This window comes from Festucalex cinctus, chromosome 13 (assembly GCF_051991245.1).
Source record: "Festucalex cinctus isolate MCC-2025b chromosome 13, RoL_Fcin_1.0, whole genome shotgun sequence".
Classification (NCBI taxonomy): Eukaryota; Metazoa; Chordata; class Actinopteri; order Syngnathiformes; family Syngnathidae; genus Festucalex; species Festucalex cinctus.
Window position 1 is genome coordinate 524,148 of NC_135423.1, and position 20,214 is coordinate 544,361.

The window sequence follows — 20,214 nt, forward strand, 5'->3', positions numbered from 1 at the left end:
ACAGAAAAAAGCTCGGTCTTGCAGAGTTTACATAGTGAGTCCCCAAATGCAAGAGCCGTCACCGCTATTCTAAACGTAGTTCTTGATAGCGTAGCTGCTATTTTTGGCCGGGGCGTAGCCACGAGAACGTATCGCGGCCCTGGGAGGCAGCCTACCCGAACACAAGACGGCCCCTCCGCAAATGAGCAATCCCGACGTGATAAAGCCGATATAAATGGCCGCCCCGAGCTCCCGCTTGAGTACATCGGGAACGCGCGGGTTATAAAAGTCTGCGATCACGCTGTTGGCCGTCCAGGACACGGCCACGCCGTTGGCGAGACCCGCCAGGCCGAAGACGAGGCCCGAAGCCAGCACCACCCGCGTCTTGATGCGCGGGTGGCTCAGGCACTTGGTGCAGCGGGCGCCCACGAGGAAGAGCAGGAAGCCGAGGCAGCCCAGGACCAGACCGATGCAGACCAGAGCGCGAGCCGCCTGCAGTTCCGGGGACAGATCCAGCAGGGCGTCGTAGAGCTTGCACTGCGTCTGGCCCGTGTACTCGCTGACGCACGTCATCCACAGACCCTCCCAGAACACCTGCATGACCACCAGCCGCGTCCCGATGAAGGCCGTGACCTTCCACATGGGAAGGCCGCAGATCAGCATGGAAGCAGCCAGGCCCAGCATGGCCAGGACGATGCCGAGCTCCTGCAGGGCCATGACGCACCTGAAACCACAGGTGGGCCTGAGTCACATGTCTTAACCATCGACTTTCAACAACGTTTTAAAGTTAGTGTGGAAAAATCGAGTCGCCACAAAATTTCCATTTGGCGTCATTAGCGGCTAATGTGCTAATAAGTGACTAAATAGCTTTGCTAGAAACATAAATGAGTCCTAGTGGTTTGTGGCTTTAAAAAAAAAAAAAAATGCCAACCAGCGAACATCATCCAAGTCTTTTTAATTGACAGAGTAAAACGAGGACACGTCGTAAATCCTAATTGTCCGATCAACATCTGAAATCTAGAAGAGTGGCTAACGGAGTTGAAACAGGAAAATTAATCACTTTTCAGCCAATGTCCAATATTTGGAACAGTGGGTCAAAAAGTAGAAGGAGAAAATGTCCTAAATGTCCTTCCGGCATCCGAGTAAAATGGAAAAACTGTCACAACTGTTCATCCAACCACGACGCCCTTCACAGTAAATGAGAAAAGGAAAACAAGGAAATGTTGTCATTGTCATCTAGCGGGTGACACGAGTAAAACGAGAAAGTGGAACTGCCGATCCAACGTCTGACTTCCGGAAAACACTAGACTGGACTGGCACAAAAAAAATCAGCCAAACTGATGTTTATTGATGATGTTTCAGTTTGCTATCTAGATTCCAAATGGATTAACAGATTGTGGGCCAATCTTTTTGGGTAAAATGTAGGAAAATGACCATGAAAAAGTGCATCGGCCCCAAAAGAGGACATCTGCCTGTATGCCAGATGTCCAGTCAAGCCCTGGCTAGATCACTACAACGGCGCATTTGGGCCACGTACAAATCTATATACAGTATTTTTTTCTTTAGAGGGTGGGCGCAATATGCCGAGAAAAAAAAAGTGGCAAATTTGCCACTTTTTAATATGACGAGAAAAAACGTGGCTGTTTGTGTCACGTGAAGTGGCAACAGAAAGCAAACGCACATGTCACAGTTTGCAAAATGTCGATGTCATGTGCTGAAATCGGATCACAAATAAGATTTTAACTATTTATTCACGTCGAGAGACGTAGAACAAACTTGACGAGACGAGAAACAAAGAGGGACCGAAAGCAATCATCCGGCAAACGCACACACTTCTCAGATGTTGAATACCTAAGTAAAGGATTAAAGATTGACATCACATAGGTCCTGACATCACATAACATCACATAGCGTTTTTTCCCAGTTGAAACCGGATGATGGTTAACATCAGCACAAAACGGAAACTTGACCTCACGGTCATGAACTCAAACTTAACCCTGGCGTGACCCCAAACATGACACTTTTACTTGCGTTTCAAAACATAAAGAATGTGCGGAAATCGAAATGCTGATGTATGTAAGCAAAAGTTAAAAAAAAAAAAAAAAAAGTACGGTCTGAGGCTGGTATTCTAAAGTGCAAAAGTAAAACTTAATTTTCCTTGTCAATTCTATCCAATTAGTGCACAACCAAAATGGCTTGTTTGAAGCTGGGGCTGATTCGGACCGAAGAACTCGCTAAAATGTGCTTTTCCGTCGGCTTTTCAAACAAGGACATAGAAATTGCTTTAGCAGAGATGAACAATATCATAGTTGCTAGTTAATAAAGTGGAAAATTTGCCACTTTTTTTTTCCTCGTCATATTGCCCCCGCCCTCTAAAAAAAAAAGTATTTCTTCATGTGAAATACACACTGGGCAAAAAAAAAAATACAAAAAATGGTGCACAGTTAAGAGTCATACTGACTTCTTTATTCATGACCTCACCTCAATCGATTGCACCTGAATTATACGTCCAAAAACGTTTTCCTTCATGTTCCATTTTGAAGCTTTGACCCGAGCGCTCTCAAATGTACGTTTTTGTCGGCGCGTGCGCCCATGGACGGACGCCATGACGTCATGACGCCATGACGTCATGACGCCATGGCGTCATGACGTCATGGCGTCATGACGTCATGGCGTCATGACGTCATGGCGTCATGGCGTCATGACGTCATGGCGTCATGACGCCGGCCAGAAGGCGACGGCGGCTGCCCGAATGCCAAGCAGGCGCAGAATCCAAAAGTCCAGGACGCATCACAAAAGAAGATTCAAGATTCTTTGCCACTTATTGTTATCCTTCGTGGATCGTGTTACTCAGTCCGCTCGAGACTCAAAACAACAAAGAGACACAAAGTCAACACAAAAAGTGAGCACTGGATACTTTTTGCAAATATTTTCATGGGGAAGAGATGACATTTGCTACAATGTGCAGACTAAATCCCTTCAAAAGAACCCAACAGCAGCCATTCATGTCGAAAGCACTGGCAACAAAAGCGAGTCAACCTCTTTGTGAGACCCCATTCACAAATTTCACACCTGAGACAAGTCACATGACACTGAAGAGACAAAATCTCATTTGGACATTTTATTTTGGCATAAAGTTGGCAAACAGTTTTTAAGAAATTCAAAACTTTGCTGTTAAACAAAAGTGGGCTTTAATTAGGCAGTGATTCTTATGTGTACCACTAGAGGGAGCCAATACTGCACTTTACAGATCGGGAATTTTTAACAAATAAAACCTTATTTTGTAAACATTGTGTTCATTTCAACAATTAACTAACGTTGGTTGAATTTGAGTCCAATGTTTACAACTTAATTAATTTTGCTGATAATTTAGAATCTTTGATGAACCTAACATTTGATGAAGTATTGATAAACAAATTAAAACGTTTTTTGTTTTTTTTTGTATTGTAGAGCTGGATTTAATTTTGCATAAGCATCAAACACGATTTGCAGTATCCCACGAGCCAAACATTTTTGAAAAACATTCCAGACAATTTTAAGCTTTTAACAAATCCAATTTATGCATTTTTTTTTTCTTTTTAATAAACAATGATGGTGATTGATCATACCCAATGAAATGTCCGTGGAGATAACTGTATGTCAGATAATGTTGATCAAAATAGTCTCCATCCATTAAAGCGACTTTTGACAATTTTTTTTCCAATGTGAAAGTGTGTCAAATGTTCTGAGTTGTTCTGATGAATTTGTTCTGTCTGTTGTTGAACAACAAAAAGCAAAACAACAAATGTTGACCGGAACATCTGAATAAATGATATGAAGGTGATACTTTCATTCAGATGAGCGCAAACGTAAATATCGCAACGTGACTCGCATGACGTATAAAAACGTGAAGAATGCGACGATGAGTTCACTTAATAAAAGCGCTTGAGTGAAGCAGATGAAAGTGTGATTCATGTTGGAACGTTTGTTGTCAATCTGACGCGGAAGAACTCATTTGACTGAAACCAAAGTTTCCGCCAAGGTTGTACTCTGAAATTTGTGTGTGTTTGTATGGTAGCAAAACACTTCCTGGTTCACGATGAACAACATGGCTGTGCCATTTTTATTTTTTTTTTTCAAACTCTGGGCTTGCTGGAACCAAAATAAAAAACAAACAGTGCAGCAAGATGATAATAAAAACCAATACTCAGGCATATATTCTTTATCACCTGCAAAGAATGACGATTATTTCTGCAGCTAGTTGAACATCTGTAACTATCTCCTGTACGATAATGATACTTAACAATTTGTATTTTAAAAAAAATCATGTTTCATAAATATGTTGGTGGAAGACGTGCACAGCATAGAATAATATATTGAAAGATATGAAATCATGTGGAATGGTTTTGCATAGTTTTTGAAGGATATGCGGTGATGATGTGCGATGACATTGGTGAAAATGTATTGAAAGAAACGGAACGATTTAGAATTGTGTGGAATGTGGAGAAATGTGCAATATGGTGAAAAATATGGAATTTTTGGTACTTGTGAATTTTCTCAGTGTTGAAAATCATTTCCGAGGTGAAGTGAATTTTGAATTTTGAATGTGACTGATGTGAATATGGAGAATTGTTGGGTGAAACGGTGGAAAAACGAGTAGCACACGTGGTGTGAAGTTTTGCAAAATGTTGAAGTTGGAAGGGCGTCGATCGGTTAAGAATTGTGGAAGCAGAAAGAGTACAAATTTACCGACATATATAAGCGGCTACAAAAATGGGTGAAGAAAAAAAAATAAATGAAATGAAAAAAAAAATCATTTCCAAGGTGAACTGAATGAATTTTTCAATTTTGAATGCGACTGTTGTGAATGTCTTCTGTTGAACGCATTATCGGCAATATGAGGAATTGTTGAGTGGAATTGTGGAAAAACTGCACATGTTCGGGATGGGAAAATTAATAGCTGACATGGTGTGAAATTTTGGAAAATGTTGAAGTTGGAATGGTGACAAAAAAGGGAGTCAAAAATCTAACGTTCTTTTTCAAAGTGGCAGCATTAATGAGAAGTCGCTCTCAGGTTCAAAAAGGTTGTTGACCTTTGACCTAGCGCGTTTTGGTTGCAAAAGTGTCACGAGGATGTTGTGCAACTGGCTGAACTGGTTGAACATCTGCTTGAAGAGCAACTCGCATTCCGGCTCACTTTGGTGACCCACTTCAACAGAAACCGACAACGCGCTGCTCCTTTATGGAAAGATATTTTTGGCAATGTGATGATTTGAAGAAATTGTGTCATTCACAAACAGACACAATTTTACTCATCTATTTCTGATATGGTGGCGGGGGGAAAAAGCACAATAACAAAATGGTGTTTATGTAAGTAAATGCTTTATTAAATATCAGTAAAATTGGTAAAAAAAAAAAAGAATAATAATGGAAGAAAAACATTTATACACAAAATACATTCACAAGATAATATATGTGGCTGTACAAGTAGCTTCCATTTGTAGTTGTTAGTTTTTTGGTACAAATTTTCTATTTGCCTCAAAAGTTGCTCAAAGTTGGATTAGGTGGAAAGATGACTTTTGTTCACAAACTTCACTCGATCAGAAAATGAAAAAAAAAAAAAAGAATGAATCCATTCCAGGACTAGATTACATGAGTCTTTTAAATGTCAACACGCTTCCCAAGTGAGTCGCGAGATGACAACCACAATTCTCATTGATACTTTTGGGGGCCATTTGAGAGCAAACCAACAAAAAGATTTCTGTTTGTGACATACGTAAGAGAAAGCACAAGTGACGGAAGCGAGTCGGCGGAAAATGGATTTTGCCCGCGAACGGACTTCAAAGTCTTTTGGCGGCCGGGGTCGGTCCTCAGACGTAAGCCCGGCTGGTGGCGGTGGATCTGGCCCCCGAGTACTTGACCGGGTACTCGGGCCCGTCCTTGGGCGGGCAGGAGCTGCACAGCAGAGCCCCGCCCAGGAGGAGCAGCGCCGCCGTGCCCCAGCCGATGTAGAGGGCGGCGCCCAGCTCCCTCCGCTGCGGGTTGGCCAGGATGGGGTTGTAGAAGTCCCGGATGATGGTGTTGGCCGACCAGCACACGGGGATCAGCACCAGGACCCCGGCGCAGATGAAGACCACGCCGGCCGCGATGGCCACCTTGGCCTTGGCCGTCTTGTCCTCCACGAAGTTGGTGCACTTGCCGCCGGCGATCCCCAGGATGATCCCCACGCCGGCCACCATGATGGCGATGACCACCAGGGCCCGGGCGGCCTGCAGGTCCTGAGGAAGCGCCAGCAGGGAGTCGTAGATCTTGCACTGCATCTGGCCCGTGCTCTGCATCACGCAGTTCATCCACAGGCCCTCCCAGATGACCTGCGCCGTCACGATGTTGGCGCCGATGAAGGCGGTCACCTTCCACATGGGAAGGGCGCACACGATGATGGTCCCCAGGAAGCCGATGATGGCCAGGATGAAGCCCAGCATCTGGCGGCCCAGCGACACCATGACCACCTTTTTTTGGTTGTTGCTTTTTTGCGTTGGGTACTCACGGAGAGAACTGAGCGATCGCGGAAGAATAAACAGAAGGGAGTGTTTGACTTGCTTTTAAGGGCGGCAAACCCTAAGCAGGGGGCGGAGTCCCGGAGCCCGAGTCTTAACTGAAACCGGCCGCCAACCAGCCCGACCGGATTCCTGACCCAGGACCAAGAAGAGTTTCGACGAGATGGAAACGAGGCAGCATTCTTGATTCAAACGACGCTCGTGACACCCGATTGGTGCGTCGTCACGTCACCCGCTTCCTTTTCAAAGTGACTCAGGCAGCTTTGGTGTTGGGGAAGTCAGTTGTTTTAGCAAGAAAAAACTAAACACATTTTTGTTTCCTGATATTTTAACAGCTCATCGAAAATGCTAGCCGGCTAACGTACGCCAATTTTGTTGATCATTTGCTTCTTTATTCATTTCTTTTTTATATTTCATTGACATGTATATTTAATTGAATGGTCCCCACAATTACTGCACATTAGCCCAAAAGATTTCTTCCTTTCGGGTGTGTTTTGGGCGGTCAAAGGAAAAAAATAAAATAAAATCTATGTTCACAATAAACAACACTACAGTTTAATACATGTTACCGATACAGAAATTATAATTATAATCATTTAGTTTCGGTTTATTAACTGCATTCATCTTTTCCCAAAGGAAAAATGTTCACTTATTTGATGTAATCAAATAAGAATAATATGACTCAGGCATGACCTAAAAACATTTACTCGAGGAAGTCTTCTGAGAAACATTTCTCAAGTATTGAGTAACAGGTGAGTAATTTCCTATTTATTTATTTTAAATCAAAGTATGAACATCAACTAAGTAAATATGTCAAAGGAGGATTTATTGCCCAACAGTATCATTTATTGAACTGGTTCCAGGAACAGAAAATTGGTAGTTAACCAAAAAACACAAATTTTCTTTACAATAATGTTTGATGCACCCCCACTTGTGCAAAAACAGCATTCGAATTAATAGTGAATTTGTGAAATATGAATTAAGCAGCAAAACCCACACGTTTTTATCCATCTGAGGGGGCGGCCATTTTGTCACTTGCAGTTGCTACTGACTGAAATAACATCATGGCTCAGATAGTGACCAGTTTGGTCATGTGACATTCACAGTCTAAGCCGTGATTGGCCTATGATGTCATTTTCAGCCGAAACCAAGGGGCAAAATGGCCGCCCCCTGAGATGGGTGAAAATGAGGGGGGGATTCGGCTGCTTATGCAATTATCATCCGAATAAGGTGTTTCGACTAGTAGGGCTGCTTAGAACAAATTGTAAACAAAATATCTTGGATTGACATTCACTTTAATCTTCATGAAATGTAATTAACTTTATTCTTTAGTCAATCTTCTTTTATTTACACTTTTGAATAAGTGCTAGCTTTTGTTTTGTTTTGGAGCGAAACATACATTTAACTGACGCCACAAAAAGGTTCTGGTTATTCACTCGAAAATTTTATTACACATTCCAAGTTATTTATACAAAATCAACAGATCAAGAGTACAAAAAAAAAAAAAAAATGGAGCTAATTACACAACGATGATGTGCACAACTCCTGTGCAAAGGGTGCTAATATGATGCACGTTACGTTCATTGGAGACGACATTACATTCAATTATCCAAAGGTGTGACACAATAGACTCATAATTAAAATTGAAAAATTCCATTTAAAAAAAAAGCACAAAGAAGTACAGTGGACGTTTGCTATTTGCGGGGGATAGCGACAGGCCACTTTAGAAAAGTGGCACATATTACAATTGCCATGAAAAAGTTTTTTTTCTGGAAAATAAGTGAGTATATTTTTGAAATTTTTTTTGAAAACGAGGGCTATGGATACTACAAATAAGCAAAGCGTGTACAGCGTTGGCAAATTTCCACTCTTTTGAACTCCTTCTCACAAGAAAAACACATTCCGGCCATTTCCCAGCAGAGCGCAAAGCATCGTCAGCGCTCCAGCCTTTTGATTGGATCCGCCGTTCAAATGTACTGCCTCGGCGAGTACCCCGAGGGCGCGGCGTACGGCTTGGCGGGATCATAGGAGCCGCTCGGCGCGTACGTCCGGCTGGAGGCCGGCGCGTAAACGGGGGCGTAGGCCGAGCCGTCGGCGTAGGGCGCCCGGTAGGCGGGGTAGCCGTACACGGGCCTCTGCGGCGGGCACGAGGTGCAGAGGATGATGCCGCCCACCAGCAGGATGGCGGCGGAGCCCCAGCCGATGTAAATGGACGCCCCGATCTCCCTGCGCTGCGTGTTGATGGTCAGCGGGCTGACGAAGTCGCTGATGGTGACGCTGGCCGACCACGTGACGGGGACGAGGACCAGCGCGGCGGCCAGGATGATCAGGCAGCCGCCGATGATCACCACCTTGGCCTTGGAGGCGTCCTTGCTCAGGCAGCCGGTGCACTTGGCGCCGACGAAGGTGATCATGAAGCCGATGAAGCCGAAGACCAGCGAGATGATGGCCAGCGCGCGGGCGGCCTGCAGGTCCGCCGTCAGCCGCATCACCGACTCGTTGAGCTTGCACTGCATCTGGCCCGTGCTCTGCATCACGCAGTTCATCCACAGGCCGTCCCAGATGATCTGGCCCGTCACGATGTTGGCGCCGATGAAGGAGGTGACCCTCCACATGGGGATGCCGGTGGTCACCGCCACGCCCACCAGGCCGATGAAGCTGATGATCTGACCCGCCGTCTCCTTGCCGATCCTCCCCATGGTGCGAGAAGACGCGTACTGGAAGGGCGGACGCTCGCAAGCCGGCAGGCGCTCGTCGTCTCTCGGTCTCGAGACGACGACCGAAGGGGGCGGGTCCTCACTTGCGCTCGTCCGGTGGCTTCTTCTCGCCAGACCGGATTTTCCTCTCCCAGTCGCGGGAGTGGCATTGAGAGAAAAACAGGCTTGCTTTCTTCTGCCACTCTGCATGTGACGTCAAACATTTCAGCTTGGCAGCGTACGTCAAACTTTCCCACAAAATCTTTGGTGTGCAGATAAAGTACAACTTGATGATGGACTAGTTTTGAAATCAGCGGTCGGTAAAAACCGGTTGTTCACATACGATGACGTTTATTTGCAAAAGGGGGATTGTAACAAAAATGGATTAGTGTTTTTAAAAGTGAAGACAATTTGCAGTTTTTCGCAAGAAACATTTTTCAGGCCACATAAAATGATTCAGTGGCCCACATCTGGCCCCCAGGCCTTGAGTTTAACACATGTGGCCTACATCACTTCTTTTTTTTTATTTGAAGCTAAAACGTCATTCAAAAAAGTTCTCAAAAAACTCTTTAAGATCATTTGAAATGCTTACTCGAAACCCTAAACCCGGTTCAAATCCCAATTTGTAACAGATGAATGAGGAAACTTGATTTACATCCCTCATTTGTTCCAGATCATGTGAGCTGCAGTTATCATTTTTATCCACTTGGGGTCGTCCTCCTTACATTTTACACTGTGGTACTATGAAATGCAGTGATGTGAAAGTCAACAAATGATTCGCCGGTTGGCGCCATCTTGTGGAGCATTTCAGAAAGCGCATGTTAAGAAATAGCAAAAAAAAGGTTTTAAAAAAAAACAAATCCATCCTTCAATACAGTTTGTATTGAATTGAATGACGCAATTCGCCGCTATAATGCCATTTTTTTGTTTGTTTTTTTGTTTTAACTTCCAAGTCCCGAAGAAAAAGAAAAAGCCACACAAGCAGGTGGAAGCATATATCATATACGATACATATATATGCAGTATATACATACTGTACAAACATACTAACTTTCAAAGGTTCTTATACTTATTGGAGTTGGACTGTAATTCACAATTTTTCACATTTTTCATTTTCAAGTCTTTTTCTAAGTATATTAAGTACATCTATTGTATTTCTGATTAATTTAATGTTAGATTTATAAAAAAATAAGTAAAAATAAAAACATTTTCTTTAAAAAATAAGGACATCCATAAGTAACCCAAACTTTTGAAAATTGAATAAATATGTAAATTAAGAGACTGCTGGATAATTATGTGTTTCTTTGATGTTGCTTTAAATATTTTAGTAAAATGAACAAACTGCAACAATCTGACTTTCAAATTACAAATACAAACATTGTTATTTAGAGCAAGTTTTTTTTTTTTTTGGTGAAAAATGAAAAGTGGCAATTAGACCAAACAAACCCAAATATATATTTTTTGTTTATTATTTTTTCTGGAGTTTTACACACTGCATTATTATTTGAAATATCTCTGGAACTCAACACAATATTAATGAAAAAAATGTTTTCTTCAGCTATTCCGATCATAACATGAACCAACGGTATACAAAATCAAAACATTCAATCTGACCTGTGGATGAAGCTGCAATTATCCGTCCGGTCCGGTCCAGTCCCCAGTTTTGTCGATGTTAAAAACGCGAGCGGTCCCAAACGCGAGTGAATCCGCCCGACAACGAGCGTGCGGCCAAGAGTGCCGTCCAGGGAATCGGATTGTGCCACAAATGAATGGAGGCAGTGTCCGAACAGCCCCCCCCAAAAAAGTGGACTACAATCCCTCCGTTTGATCCACGCTGGGATGGTTGCACATATTGAGTTCCACCAGCCAGGAGGAATGTCCACAATTATTAATAATCTGAGGAGAGATGCTTTCAGAGCATGGGAGAAAGATATTTGCATTTTTATAGGTTGAAAAAAAATGAAATTTTATTTTATTGAATAACAGGTGAATTAATTACTGGATAAAAAAAAACAACACAATTCCCCTGATATCTATTGAGCATGCACACAACTGTGAAAAAGCGCCGTAGATAACCGGAGTGACGAGTTGGCAGGTCGCGGAAGGGCAAATTCAGACTTTTCTCATGTTCAGCACTGTCAACCACGACACCATCGATAGCGTATCCACATGCATTCAAATCTTAGCATTCCGCTTTCAGCATTCCCACGCAATTTCTCCACAAATTGCACTTTGTCATAGCTTACATGTTCAAACATGTCCAGTTTATCTTGTGCTGATTTATCTCATGAAATACTTGTTTCATTTCTTTATTGAAAATAAAATCAATACATAGACAGCCAACACCTAATTTGATGAAATAATGGGATGAAACTTTGCCGTGACAACTTTTTTTTGTTTTGTTTTGTCTAAAACAAAATATCTATTTTGTTATGGTAGCATTATGACTTTTCTTTTGGAAAAGAGGTGAATTTTTATTTCCATCGATTGGAATTAGGACGATGAGAAGATTCCTCCGTCGACCCAAAAAGTTTGATGTAAGTAAGACTTTGAAATTGAGTCGGAGAAGCGGTCAGACCGGCTGCCTGCCGCTCTCACGACATCTTTTGACCTTTTGAAATCATATGCAGAGAAAACATCCTCAAGCAGAACAACATTTGGGCTTTTTTTGGTTTGTTTTTTGAATCCCGCTCGCTCTTGTTTTTGCACCAAATTGTTGACGTCCTTCCATCAAAAGCCAAAAGATTACAGCAAGTGTGAGCCAATAAAACTGTTATGATTCACCTTCTATTTGGATTTTGATCATCCGCAGACGCCGATAAAGGACGATTCCAAATAGCCAGCTGTTAAATCAAGATTTTTGCGTCTTCAACTGCTCGTTGCTTTTGCAAACACGCCGACCAAATGTGAAAAAATGTTGATGATGATGATTAGGTTGCGTTGATGTGTGAGGGGGTGCACCAACTTTGAAAGGGGGTGCGTGGCTTAATAAAAAGTCTGCAAAAGGCTGATAGAAGCCGACCGGTGGCATCCATAAGGGTGCAAATGATGTTTTTATTGACAGTGTGTGACGATAAGGGGGGTGCGCTAACTTTGGCAGGATGTTGAAGGTGGTTCTTAATTAAAAAGTTTGAGAAAGGTAGAAAGGATAAGATCACCACAAATGTGTTTATTTTTTGTTTTTTCCACGGTGTGTCTAGGTTATAGAGGGGGTGCACACACGGTCAGGATGTTGAAGGGGGCGGGTGTGTTCAAAAGTTTGAGAAATCATAGAAGAGGGGGTGCACCGGCTTTTCCTGGATTTTGAAGGGGGTTGAAAATGTTTGAGGAAGGCTGCCAAAAGGTGACCAATGTATATGAGCGTTATCTTTGTATTTAAGATGTGTGTTGAAAAGGGGGGTGCGCACCAACCATGTGAAAATGTTCAAGGAGGCGTTTGGCTTTAAAAGTTTGTGAAAGGCTGCTAAAGAAAAAAAGAAAGAAAAAAAAGGGTGACCATGGATGCCCAGAAAGGTGACTTTCAATTATTATTTTTTTTTTGGGGGGGGTGTATGAGTTAGAGGGGGTGCGCCAACTCTATCGTGATGTCAAATTGGGTGCGTAGGTTAAAAATTCTTTGAAATTCACTGATGAGGGACCAGATGTGTACCAATAAAATTAAGAATCTTTTTAGTGCCGTCCAGGAGAGAGGGGGTGCACCAAGTACGTCACAATTTTGCACTCAACCTGAAATCTCCCCGCTTTGGTTTAAGTGGTTTTCCGATCGGAGAGACGTCGGCGTTGGGTCTGTTTCGCATCACCGCTCGACATTTTGATGGCGTCAAAAGTGGACGCCAACAATCCTGTCAAGTGAATTTTGGATGCCGCGCACCGCTTTTGCGCAATCAGGAAAGCGTTTTTCTCTCAGTTAGTATTTTTGAAGGCTTACATTTTTTTTTCCGTTGAGGTGGTCTTCGGAGAAGAAGCAGCTGTGGAGTTGAGGCAATCGATCGGCCTGATCGGTGATCCAGGGCGACCTTCGTAAATGAGAAGAACATCTTAATGACAGAGTTGAGCTTCCACAAAGAATACTTTGACTCAATCGCAATGATCGTCGCCAACCAAATCCGTTTGGCTCCCGAACATTTCAACAACGTCTGCATGAAAGTTGGCAAAGCACACAAGGACGCGTATTGTTGAGAGTGATTCGGCATTTTTCCGCATTCATGTTGTTCTTTGAGTCAAATCCACATAATGGACGTGGATCCCCCTGATTGGTTGAGTTTAAAATGCGCACCGGGGGAGGATGATGAGCAAAAGTGGACTTTATGAGACGAGGTCAACACTGTTGCTGGCTGCGGTGGGTTCAACCCGGAAATTAATTTTTGGGGAAATATGTGGGAGCGCTACAGCGAGCTTACCCACACAGGCAGGAGCAAAGAAAAGATGAAGATTTTTATTTTTTTCTTTGAGATATCTGTGCGGCCCAGTACCAAGTACCAGACCGGGGACCGGTAGTTGGCGACAACTGCGATACTGGATTTAAAAAGAAAAAAATAAGGCCCCTGTAATATTACGAAAAGATTCCATATTTAATGCAGTAACTTCTTTGTGTACCACCAGAGGGAGACACATTCAATCAATCGACACACACTGTAAAGCCTTTTTTTTTTTTTTTTTAATAACTATTTTTGCTTTGTTCTAAATGTATTGTTTTGCCAAGTTTTATTTGAAGATGAGTTTTGGTCGACTTTGGACATTGGAAAGTCGGTCTTAAACTGAAACTTGCCTTAAGATGAATTAACTCGACACAAAATTTTAATTCCGATGATCAGTCTCTCGATCTCAAGGGCGGCTTGACTCCACCTTCAAGCCCAATAAAGAAGGTCCAATCAGTTTCTGCCTCAAGCGGGACTCGGGGACCTGCAGCCGAGGGGGGTGGGGTGGGGGTCTCACATCTCAACTCACCTGCAACTCCCAACTCACAAAGGGTCCTTTCTCTCGTCAAGCGATGGCCTCCTCCGGCGCGGAGCTCCTGGGCCTGACGCTGGCGGCGGCGGGCTGGCTGGGCGCGATGGCGGCGTGCGGCCTTCCCATGTGGCGGGTGGCCGCCTACGTGGGCCAGAACGTGCTCATGTCGCAGGTGATCTGGGAGGGCCTGTGGATGAAGTGCTCGGTGCAGAGCACGGGCCAGATGCACTGCCGAGTCCACGACTCCATGCTGGGGCTCCCCCGGGACCTCCAGGCGGCCCGGGCCCTGGTGGTGCTCTCGCTGGCGCTGGGCGGCGTGGGCGTGGCCCTGGCGGCGGCGGGGGCCCGCTGCACCGACTGCGGCCGGGACGGCGGGGCCAAGCGGCGCCTGGCGGCGGCCGGGGGGCTGGCCTTGACCCTGGCGGGGGTCCTGACGCTGGCGGCCGTGTCGTGGACGGCCCACGCCGTCATGTCGGCCTTCTACGATCCGCTGGTGGAGGGGACGGCCAAGCGGGACTTCGGCAACGCGCTCTACTTCGGCTGGGCCGCCTCCTGCCTGCTCATCCTGGGGGGGGCCATGCTGTGGTGCACCTGCAGTCCCCGGGGACACGGGGGGCCCGCCCGGGTCGACTACTCGACTGTCTCTCCACGTGGATACGAAAGACGAGACTATGTGTGAGCAAAGTGTTGGCGATGTGACCAGCAGGGGGGGCCAATGAGCAGTGGGGGGGAATGTTTGTTTGGGTTTTTTGGCAACTTTCTTTGGTGGTGGGTGTCAAAGTTTGCTTTTATATTCTATGTTAGAGGAACATGGCGGCCTTTCAAGTGAAATGGTTGTCTGGATTTATAATATTCTACATTTTATGTTACTATATACTATAAAATTGTACTTGTATAAGCATACAGTAAATATATCATAATGAATAATTAAATGGAATGCAAAGAATTCAAAGGTTTTGATCACTTTTTTTTTTTTTATTTGCTTCAATTCAATGTACATTGTGCTGCTCTTTCTGGTGTGCACGTATTGGCCACCTGAGGGCAGTATAATAGACTTACAACTATCCACGTAGTAGATCAGTCTTCTGTAAGATGCAGTAAATAAAAAAATATATCTGCCCATGAGTATTGCAATATAGTTTGTGTTCAGATATGAGTTGCTTATAAGGTTTGTAACGTCGCGTCTACAAATGTATCTATTAGCCCGCCAAAATGGTGTTTGTTTACCACTTTGTGTTAGCATTAAGCTAACGTGCATTCTTAAAGTTGTTTGGTTGTTATTTTTTTCTTATATTTTTGATTGCAGTCAAACATCTGCCAAAGTGAAATCCATTAAAGTCGTTTCCATAACGACAAGCGCCTCACCTGTGTGAGTTGTTATGCGGAAGGTGCGCACATACCAGCTGCAGCCCCCGACACGAGATCTTTAGTTTCGGGGAAAACTTTGCAAGGAGACAAAGGGGGTCTTGTTGGTCTCGTCTTCCTTTTGTAACCTGTCCTGAAACCTGGTCTGGGATAATCGCACTAATGTGCAACACAAACCCTCACAAAGACTTCATTGGTTACCTGCAAACCCCCCCCCCCCCCCCCCCCCTTCCCATCTCCCACCACCACCTGAATGGGACTCTGTCAAATAATAACAATTGCTTCCATTTAGTCCAAATGTGGTATTGCAATTTTTTTGTTCCTCAATGCTGCATTTTTACATCATCTTTCTTTTTTTTTTAAAATAAACACAAACAATACATGAATCTGTATTACAAAAAAAAAGATCACATTTATTAAACATAGATGTTTTCATCTTATAGGCTAGGCTTTTGTTAAAAAGAAAGAAAATTCTATGCAATGATGATTTGCATTCAATCATCATTGTTGAGCCCCACGAGTACGCACGAGTGACCCATTTGACGCACTCTAAACAAATAGAAGTGACCTACTTGCTTGTTTTTGGGAGTCGTTTTGCAAACTAAACTTTAGTTCCAGTATGAGCCGGTTCATCGTTCAAGCAGTTTTGTTTCCGAATATGAGGGAACGTGAGCAAAAATCCTCTCCACTTTGGATTTCATCACTTAAAGAGGATGGATTATGAATTTGAAGTTATCTTTTAATACCTTGTATACAGACAGCTGGCTGCCTAGATTAGGTCATCTCAATTTTTTTTTTTTTTTTTTTTTTTAGCCATTTACAGTGCTACCCCCCCCCCCCCCCCCCCCCCCCACCACCACCACCAAAGGCTCCCTCATATTCTGAATAGCAATTAAACATAACTGCCATGTTAAGCACTGTTTTTTTGTTTTTTTGTTTTTAAGGTAGAACAAACTCCCAAATGTGTAATGTTATGAGAATAAAATGTTATTTTTCCAAGTAAAAAAAAAAGTCCAAACAGACTTCGCAAAAGATAAGAACCCTGTTGCGAATAGAAAATACGATTCAACTTCCATAATTGTCTACATCAATAATTAAATTCATTAAACGAGGCCTCGCCAAGAAGGTGCTTTGAAATTGTGTACCAGGAAACGAACATATGGAAGCAAACGCTCGCTGATACCAACCCAGGCCAGGGTTAGATCCTTCCCAACAAAGTACTACTTTCCTATTAGATGGAATTTTGGGTTTTCGGCAGTCTGCACGTCTGCGAATCATGAGGAAGTCTCCACAATAACTCCACAAAAGGCCACTAATGGTTACTGACTTTTAAAAATCAATCAATCAAAAAGTTCCTCAATGAGTCAGAAAGTCTCCAAAATACGAAGCAAATCAGAATTCAAAACTTGTCACATAGTTCTTATAGCACAAAGCCATGTGATGCACAAAAAAAACAACAACCTGAGGGCAAATAAACCTTTAAAAACACGATGACCTTCAAAACAAGGACACTGATAAGACCCCCCGCCCCCCCCCACTTTCACCACTTGGCACCATTGTGCACACAGGTACGTAATTGTCTATTTACTTCCTGACAAGAATCGTGTGAACGTTCATCAAACGCTTTCAGCGAGGAGCAAATTGCTTTCAAGGTGACGTCACACCGATTGCTAACGGTATAAAGAAACAATTTAACAGCTATTTACACACAGCCAAAAATTCTTTATCCTATAAATATGAAAATGATCAATATTACATAGGCTCCAGCACCCCCGCGACCCTTTTGAGGAGCAAGCGATTAAGAAAATGGATGGCTGGATGAATATTAAAACCTTTTTCTTCTTCATTTGTATCTGCATGACTGTATTATACTGCACTGCCTCCTGGTGGCCAAGACAGGCACAGCACATTGAAGCTATCTAGTTTGATAGTGTGACGTCACTTGTAGTCCGTCGGTGAAGTCGGGGTCCTTTTTATTTTCCGAGTTCGCAAGTGGAATTTCCCAGTTGAAGGGGGCGTTCCCGTTCCCGTTTCTCGGTTTGAACTCGGAAAAGTTCCACTTCCGACCATCCTCCAATGCAGCATTACACTGCTTATTCATTACAGTATAATATTACAGACGAATATTATATATGATATTTTCCACAATCATTTTTTGGGGGATTTGCATACTAGTGTTGGAATTCTCCGATGTAGAAAACGGCCTTCAAAATCAGAAGCAGAATAACTTGTTTGACCTTTGGAGGTTCGTACCAGACACCCGCGTCCGCTTCTATCCACCTTCAATCATTCATCGGCAGGTTCTGTTACTCTTTAACCGGTCCAGATCTGAGATATCCACTCTGTGTTTACCCTCCCCTGAACCAAAACAGGTGGAGATGAATGATTAAGCCGAGGGCCTTTTCCTGAGCCAAAGCGGCTCCAAGTTTTGGACGCTTTCAATTTGGAGACTCCGCCTTCCCTTGCCTATATGAGCGACTCGGCCCGTCGGCGGCGCGACCGGGAAAAAACGCGAGGATGGCTTCGGCGGGACTGGAGGTACTCGGAGTGGCGCTCGCCGCCCTGGGCTGGATCCTGAGCCTGACGTCGTGCGTAGTGCCCATGTGGCGGGTGTCGGCCTTCATCGGGGTCAACATCGTGACGGCGCAGGTCATCTGGGAGGGCATCTGGATGAGCTGCGTGGTGCAGAGCACGGGCCAGATGCAGTGCAAGGTCTACGAGTCCATGCTGGCCCTCAGCGGCGACCTGCAGGCCGCCCGGGCGCTCACCGTCATCTCCGTCGTCTTGGGCCTGCTGGGCTTAATGGCGGCCATGATGGGGGCCAAGTGCACCAACTGCGTGGAGGAGGGGCGCGCCAAAGCCCGGGCCATGATGGGCGCCGGGGCGGCGTTGGCGCTGGCGTCCGTGACGCAGCTCATCCCGGTGTCGTGGTCGGCCCGCGCCATCGTCAGCGACTTCTACAATCCCGTCATCCCCGAGGCGCACAAGCGGGAGATGGGGGCGGCGCTGTACGTGGGATGGGCCGCCGCCGCCTTCCTGCTCCTCGGCGGCGGCTTCCTGTGCGCCGGCTGCCCCCCTCGGCCCGACGACAGGTACGGGCCCCCGTCAAAGATCACGTACCCGTCCAGCAGATCCATCCCGCACAACGGCTACCAGCACAGGAACTACGTCTAACTTTTTGGACTGCGTTCCAAAATGTGCTGAATAGTGTTTACCATTTGCCGTTCATCAATTCACCTATTCCCAGCTAATAGGAAAGTAGTCATTCGGAGTGTCCCTTAAGACATTTGTATGTCGGAAAAGGTGTCCTCGCACTTCTACCGCATTTTTCTTTCAAAATCTTTTGTGATCACAGTTTGGGTTCCATTCAGGCTTGTAACTATGGATGCATCGATACCGATACCAGTATTGGTGCTGATATTATCTGCATTCAAAAAATTCGATAACACTAATGGACAGGACAGGAACCACTTTGCAGCAGGTGGAGTAGGCCAAACAAACACCGATGAAAACACTTTGGTTGGACAACTACAAGATCTTATACCTTTGTTGAGAATAATCTTCTTTTTTTTTTTATAATAGCAATATTCAATTAAAATAAAACACGTTTCCAACACAACTACGCGACATAATGACAATATCGTAAATACTCGTACTCGGTCTGAAAAAAGTTGCCATGGGTGCATCCTTAGTTGAAATTACTGTCAAAGAGAATTGGGAAGATTTTTTTTGGTAGTGTCAATCACAGTTTTTGCTCTTGACAGGAGGGCTTTGTCCCTATCGCACGTACATTTTTATTTTTATGATAAACTCACTGTTTTTTTGTGTGTTTTTTTTAAAAGTCTGTCATGTACACTTTTACTATTTTGTATTAAAGATTTGTTTGGATGGTTGAATGCTGAATCTTCTTTTTTTGGACCCACAATGAAAATGCTAACAAAAATATGCACGAGTGGTCTGAAGTTGGACTTCCCATCAAGACATTTGAAGACGACTAAATTCCTCCAACATTGTGGTAACATTTTTATATAGGCTATGATCTATTCCTTTAACTTGACCTTTGCCCCTACTCAATCACCATTTTAAGACCAAAATGTATTTGTGGAATGCAAAAGGTCTTTTTCATTCCACGAGAGATCTTCACAAGGAGATTGAAATGAACGTCTACCTGGCTGTTTGCTCCCAGATAGTCCGTCTACTTCGTCAGACTTCCAAACAAAGGACTCGCTTCATGGCTGAGAGAAAGGAAAGGAAGGGGGAGGAGGGGGGGTGAGGTGTAGGACAGAAGGCGGCCGTTTGGTGGTGCGGGTGGGGAGGGGGTCTCCATTTCTAGAGAGACGGTCATTGGGCCAAAGAATTCCAAGGGCATCCCGCAGACAGACAATCATTAAAGGCCATCAAACAGTTTTGCTGGCGGGCGAATGCTGGAAAAAGTGACCGGGGCAAAGTTTGAGAACGTGCCAGAGTCCTTGTTTGTTTGGAAGCTGCGTCCGTGTTTGAGTGCAACATCAACAGCAGCTCAAACGTCTGTAAAAGTCTCCATCGTCATATGAAAATCCAAAACCAGATTGAAAGTTGAGCTTCCTTCCTTCTTCAACTGCCAACCAATCAAACGCTGACTCAAAGACAAAATTTCATCAATCTGGGATGAAGTCCTCATCTGAACCGAATCTTAATGGCGCTTTTGG

The 20,214-nt window shown here is 44.2% G+C and overlaps 4 protein-coding genes across 6 annotated transcripts; 2 read left to right on the forward strand and 2 right to left on the reverse strand.

Annotated features, from left to right (window-relative positions):
* Positions 1-37: 37 nt before the first annotated feature.
* Positions 38-11,561, reverse strand: LOC144033742 (claudin-4-like). Of its 3 annotated transcripts, none has more exons than XM_077542047.1 (2): positions 10,826-11,561; positions 38-703 (listed from the first exon to the last, which is right to left on the reverse strand). In XM_077542047.1, the coding sequence occupies exons 1-2, from the start codon at positions 11,149-11,151 to the stop codon at positions 70-72; spliced, it is 960 nt and encodes a 319-aa protein (XP_077398173.1). In that variant the 5' UTR covers positions 11,152-11,561; the 3' UTR covers positions 38-69. The 3 variants fall into 3 exon arrangements, 2 of the variants coding, with proteins under 2 accessions (XP_077398173.1, XP_077398174.1); XM_077542048.1 differs by lacking the exon at positions 10,826-11,561 and adding an exon at positions 2,461-2,542; XR_013288055.1 differs by lacking the exon at positions 38-703 and adding an exon at positions 9,319-9,415.
* Positions 5,324-9,289, reverse strand: LOC144033746 (claudin-4-like). The gene is made up of 2 exons (XM_077542052.1): positions 8,588-9,289; positions 5,324-6,227 (listed from the first exon to the last, which is right to left on the reverse strand). The coding sequence occupies exons 1-2, from the start codon at positions 9,212-9,214 to the stop codon at positions 5,829-5,831; spliced, it is 1,026 nt and encodes a 341-aa protein (XP_077398178.1). The 5' UTR covers positions 9,215-9,289; the 3' UTR covers positions 5,324-5,828.
* Positions 11,562-14,201: 2,640 nt separating the features above from the next.
* On the forward strand, positions 14,202-14,840 carry LOC144033287 (claudin-9). Its single transcript, XM_077541309.1, has one exon. The coding sequence runs from the start codon at positions 14,202-14,204 to the stop codon at positions 14,838-14,840; it is 639 nt and encodes a 212-aa protein (XP_077397435.1).
* Positions 14,841-17,735: 2,895 nt separating this feature from the next.
* On the forward strand, positions 17,736-19,422 carry LOC144032926 (claudin-4-like). The gene has a single exon (XM_077540483.1). It carries the CDS (start codon positions 18,044-18,046, stop codon positions 18,698-18,700), a length of 657 nt encoding a protein of 218 aa, XP_077396609.1. The 5' UTR covers positions 17,736-18,043; the 3' UTR covers positions 18,701-19,422.
* Positions 19,423-20,214: the final 792 nt, after the last annotated feature.

Coding starts and splice junctions, on each gene's coding strand:
- LOC144033742 (XM_077542047.1), bottom strand. CDS start 11,151: ATGCAAATATCTTTCTCCCATGCTCTGAAAGCATCTCTCCTCAGATTA. Junction 704..10,825: donor AATTGCAGCTTCATCCACAG/GTCAGATTGAAT, acceptor CTGTGGTTTCAG/GTGCGTCATGGCCCTGCAGG.
- LOC144033287 (XM_077541309.1), top strand. CDS start 14,202: ATGGCCTCCTCCGGCGCGGAGCTCCTGGGCCTGACGCTGGCGGCGGCG.
- LOC144033746 (XM_077542052.1), bottom strand. CDS start 9,214: ATGGGGAGGATCGGCAAGGAGACGGCGGGTCAGATCATCAGCTTCATC. Junction 6,228..8,587: donor ACGGCTCGGCCTACGCCCCC/GTTTACGCGCCG, acceptor CAGGACCTGCAG/GCCGCCCGGGCCCTGGTGGT.
- LOC144032926 (XM_077540483.1), top strand. CDS start 18,044: ATGGCTTCGGCGGGACTGGAGGTACTCGGAGTGGCGCTCGCCGCCCTG.